Source organism: Protobothrops mucrosquamatus, unplaced genomic scaffold, assembly GCF_001527695.2.
Source record: "Protobothrops mucrosquamatus isolate PMUCROS unplaced genomic scaffold, P.Mucros_1.0 scaffold76, whole genome shotgun sequence".
NCBI lineage: Eukaryota > Metazoa > Chordata > Lepidosauria > Squamata > Viperidae > Protobothrops > Protobothrops mucrosquamatus.
In genome coordinates, this window is record NW_015386453.1 from 743,477 (window position 1) to 748,513 (window position 5,037).

At 48.3% G+C, this 5,037-nt stretch overlaps 1 protein-coding gene across 1 annotated transcript in view; it reads right to left on the reverse strand.

The window, feature by feature from the left end:
• The window catches only part of PPP1R3F (protein phosphatase 1 regulatory subunit 3F), a 42,359-nt gene extending 37,548 nt beyond the window's left edge, over positions 1-4,811 (reverse strand). The window contains exon 1 of the mRNA XM_029283395.1: positions 3,685-4,811. Within this exon, the coding sequence (XP_029139228.1) occupies positions 3,685-4,811 (1,127 nt within the window). The remainder of the gene's footprint in view (positions 1-3,684) is intronic.
• Between the last annotated feature and the right edge of the window lie 226 nt (positions 4,812-5,037).

The window sequence follows — 5,037 nt, forward strand, 5'->3', positions numbered from 1 at the left end:
CCCAGCTCATTGCCGCCGCGGCCGCGGCCACCCAGCTCGTTCCCGGCATGTTCCTGCCACCGACACCGCCGCCGCCCAGCTCGTTCCCAGCCTGTGATGCTCCAGGTACGGCCCTCCCCCCTTCCCTTCCGTTCCCTGCGGCGCTGCTGCTGCTGCCGCCCGCGCTGCTGTGGACTTACAATATCCGAGCAAAAGACTGCAAAAGACCACCCCGCCAAGGGGGAAAGGCGCGCAGTTGGGCACCGTCTTCCTTCGGTGTCTCTTTAAACGGTGCTCGGATATTGTAAGTCCACAAAGAACTGGGGAAAAATATTGACTCGAGCATAAGCCTAGGGGGGCATTTTTCAGCCCCCAAAATGGGCTGAAAACCTCGGCTTATACTCGAGTATATACGGTACTACTTATGGCTGCAAAACTTGAACTCTAAAAAAAGGCAGATAGAAAAAAGGATGCATTTGAAGTGTGGTGCTGGAAGTGACTATTACACAGCCCATGAACTGCAAAAATAAAGTCCTAGACCAGACATGTCAAACACAAAGCCCGGGGGCCGGATGTGGCCCGCGAAGTGGTTTCATGTGGCCCGTGAAGCCATCCTGGAAACAGTGAGGGAACGGCCCCTGCTGCCTTGGCCCTGGCCCAGGCCGGCCGGGAGCCAATGTACAATTTTGTGGTGGCCATCTATGCTGAAACGCATTCAGTCTTAGCTCCACAAGGCCGTCTGGAAATAGCGAGGAACCCTGCCGCATCGGCCCCACCCCCTGGGTGCATGCTGGGGAGGTGTCACCCTTTGTGAGGAATGAAGAAATGGACCATGCCTTGGTGCTTGCCCCGGTTCCACCCCCTTCTGCCAGAGACCCTCAGATCTGTCCTACTCCTGCCCAGGCCCCCACAGGTACCGTTGATGCAAACAATGTAGAGCTGGCCACGCCCACCCAGTAGGCCACACCCACTCCATCCACGGCCACCAGTAGGCTGTACCCACCCTGGCCACACCCACTCGGCCCCCCGAGGGCAACCGCAATGCTGATGCGGCCCTCAATGAAATTGAGTTTGACACCCCTGTCCTAGACAGAACCTCACTAAAAATATCACTTGAAGCCAAGATCACCAAATAGAAGCTGTCATACTTTGGTCATGTTATAAGAGCTGATTCAGTCGAAAAGTCAATCGTGCTGAGAGTAATCAATAGAAAAAGGAGAAGGGGCCGCCCTAGCACCCGCTGGCTGGACATTATAAAAGATGACACTGGGATGACCATGGCGGATGTGAAGGAAGCGGTGCGAGACAGAGGGGCATGGAGAGCGCTGATCCATAGAGTGGCCAAGAATCGGACATGACTAAATGGCTGATGACAATGACTATGGGTTGAAGAGATAATCCTGTCACAATCAACAAAAACACAAATATGGACAAAACCAGCAAACAGGAAATCTTTAATTAAATGCAAAGAAGGATTAAAAGTTTCAGTAGTGTTTTGTCTACCATGGCCAGGCTGATGCTAAAAAACAGTGTATTTCTCCTCCCATGTGTAGATTCAAGTATCCATAACAGTGTTAAACTATACCTGAGAACAAAAAAATACTAGGCTACCAAATTTTAATGATTTTTCACATTTTTTCCCAAGATATGTCTGTGAACAAAGTAAGGCAATCCCAGGAAAAAAAGGCTACTGCAGAATCAGTTAGATGGGAAAAGCTATGGAATGCTATGCTTATAAAATATACACCACTGGTGATTATCACTTGTTGGTGACAATCTTCTTTATTATAGTACATAGAAAAGGAGTTGTGCTTATGTTGGTTCTCAGTTCTGGTCTAGAGAGGACTGTTTTCACAAATGGCACTGAAAGGAACAAACTCACTTGCTGTGTACACACCAATATTTCTTGCACCATAATAAAAAAATATTTCCTATAGTGAGAAAATATGCTGTTTGATCAAAATAAGGTACTCAGAAATTGACGATTCAGTATTCTTAATGACACATCAAAAACTCCTGCATAGTTCATTAGGTAAAGTGAGCAAGATTGTGTCAGTCAGAAAATCTGGGGCTATCAGTAAGCATACAAGATGTAGACAGGAAGCTATAAAATGGTGGTAGTTCATATAAACCCCTGCCATGACAATGAATTGGTACAGTCCCTATATAGATTTTCCTCTGAAATAAAAAATTATTCTAAGAAACCAGAACCAATCAGAGCACAAGATGCATACAGGTAGTCCTCGACTTATGGTCACATTTGGGACGAGAACTTAGTGATATAATCATTAAGTAAGTCGTGCCCAATTTGACGACCTTTTTTGCTGTATTCATTAAGCAAATCCCACAGTTGTTAAGCAAATCTGGCTTCCCCCACTGACTTTGGTTGTTGGAGACCAGCTAAGGTTACAAATGATGATCATATGACTTGGGAGACTGTAACAGACGTAAATACATGCTGGTTGCCAAGCACCTGAATTTTGAACATGTGCCTGTGTAGTCATTGCACCAGCCATAAGTACGAGGATCAGTTGTAACTCACTGTTTTCAGCACCATTGCAACTTTGACAATCATTAAAGAAACGATCATGAGAATTACTGTATGTGCATATTTTTTAAGCAATCCATGTTGATACATTTGTTGCTGGAAACAGTGCTGCATGTGCAGCAGTCGGCTTTACTGCATACATAAAGGTAGGGAACCTCCCATAAAACATTTTTTTTTTATAATCTGAATACAAATTACTACAGTATGCATTTGCCTTAAAATGGTCCTCTTCAACTTTCTCTTTTTAAATCTTCACACTTTCTATAATTAGCAAAATGATGCTTTCTGGATCATGTATGAAAATATCTTGAGGATTAATTGAAATGGGACAGGATGAATCTCACACCTTCTGTGCTGATTCCATTATCTTTACTGATACCCATCTCACATTATCAGAATGTTTATATATCAGGGTAAAATAAAAAGTTCCAAGAATTCTGTCTTATGGTGAATATGTGTCTTTTCATTAAGCCACTTTTAACTTTTTACTAACAAATACCTTAAATCCAGATATTTCTCCTTATTTATTGCTGTTCCATAATTGCTGATTCCTGACTTCAGCTCAATTACAGAGACATATCCCAAGGGTTATTCATACATCACCAAAAAAATCACTGTTCAGGCACTCCCACTAGCAGGAGGACTCAAGGAAGAGGGATTAAGCAGCATGCATCAGCACTCTTTTTCCTTCATAGTAAACTAGATTTCTTTGGAATGCTGGTTTCTATCACATCAGAGTACAACTCATGAGTGTCATTTGCATAACTGAAGGAAACAGAATCTAGAAAATGGGCAAGAATTTGAAACAGACTTCTCTTTAGTTACTAAATTAAATAACACTTTTTTCTTGTCCATTTGTGTTGTTAGCCTATGAAAGGTTCAAGGTACCTGAAAAAGAGACATAGATTAACTGATAACATAATATTAGGTAAAAAAAGAAAGCCCTAGATATAAATTCTATGGGAATGGAGTAGAAAAGCAAAGATACTCAGGTCTTGGAGTAGAACTACAGCTCACTACATCTTTGGGGTTGATGGGAGTTGTAGGCCAATTGTTCTGGAGGGCACTGCATTGAAGAAAGTTAGATTACAAGAATGGAACTGAAAACTCAAGAGATGCACTTTCTTCAAGTATATGAAGGGCACTGAAAGCATTACCTGATTTTGACTGGCCTCATACAGCTCTTGAGCCGCCGTGATTCACCTTCTTTAGAAGACCTCGTGGGTAGAACTTGGGTAGTCGCTGCCCCCTTCAGTACCACACTATAATTCTTGCCCTGATTATTGGCCCAGTAAACTCCTTCTTCGGTCTGATAGCGCACCACAAAATCAAGCCGGGCTCCTCCTTCTTCCTCATCTTCCTCATCCTCATCGCCAAACTCCAGGCGGAAGGCAAACCTGTCAGTCAGGCCTCCATCTGGTGAGCCCCCTGGAATATAGAGGGCGGGGTAATCCCGGTGACTTTGCCACCGGTCTCTGCTGGCCCGCACATGCACAGCCTTGTGGTAAGAAATGTTGAGCACACGCACAGTACCACGAAGCACTCGTGGCTCTCCAGGCTCTTGTGGCAAAACTTCTTCCAATTCTACCTTGGCCTGGTGCAGCCGTTCAAGCTTCTCATCCTCATCTTGCCCCACTGGTTGCAACACAAAAGATGGCAAAAGGTAGGGGGTGCTTGTGGAGGGAGGGAGGGAGGCCAAGGAAGGTGCCACCTCAGGGGGAGACTCTGGGGAAGGTGGGGGCCAAGGCTGGTAGCGCCGCCAACGTGCCAAGGGCAAGCCCAAGGCATCAGCAAACAGCACATGCCGGCCTGCGGTGTGCTGAGAGGGCTCCTCCATAGGGATGGCAGCTGCAGTGGCATGTTGGGAAAACAGTCCAGGGTGCCCTTGAGCATGCTGGGAGGGGAGCCCTCGGCAGTCCTGCACTGCATGCTGGGAAGGTGGCCCAGGCAGGCCTGGGGGATGCTGAGAGAGTGGCCTGGCCAAGCAAGGGTGCTGGTGGTGCCCATCATCCTCCCCGTCGTCCTCTGACGAAGAGCAGCTCTCTGGGGCGCTGGGGTGCTGAGGCCTGGGGACCGGGGAGGAGCGTGGCATGAGAGCCCGGGCTGGGGGATCTTCCTCCTCCTCCTCCTCCTCCTCTCCGTCTTCTTCTTCGTCGTCGTCGTCGTCTTCCTCCTCCTCCTCTTCCTCCTCCTCCTCCTCCTCCTCGGCCGCCTCCCGAGTGAGTGGCAAGGGAGGTTGTGGCGGCGGTGGCGGGGAGGAGGAGGAGGCCCCCGCGCGAGCCATGGCGGGCGGCTGGGAGGACGGCGGACTAGCGGCGCAGACAGCTGCTGCTGCTATTGCCGAAGCTGCCGGGCGGGGGGCGGAGGACGACGACGACAGAGAGCCGGGGTGGAGCGAGCCGGGAGAAAGGAGGTGGAGCGAGCAGAGGAAGCCGAGGAACGCGGGAGTCGCAAGCTGGTGTCAGGCAGGCTAGCGGCTGCGCCAATCGGAAAGCAGCGCGTAAAGGGGG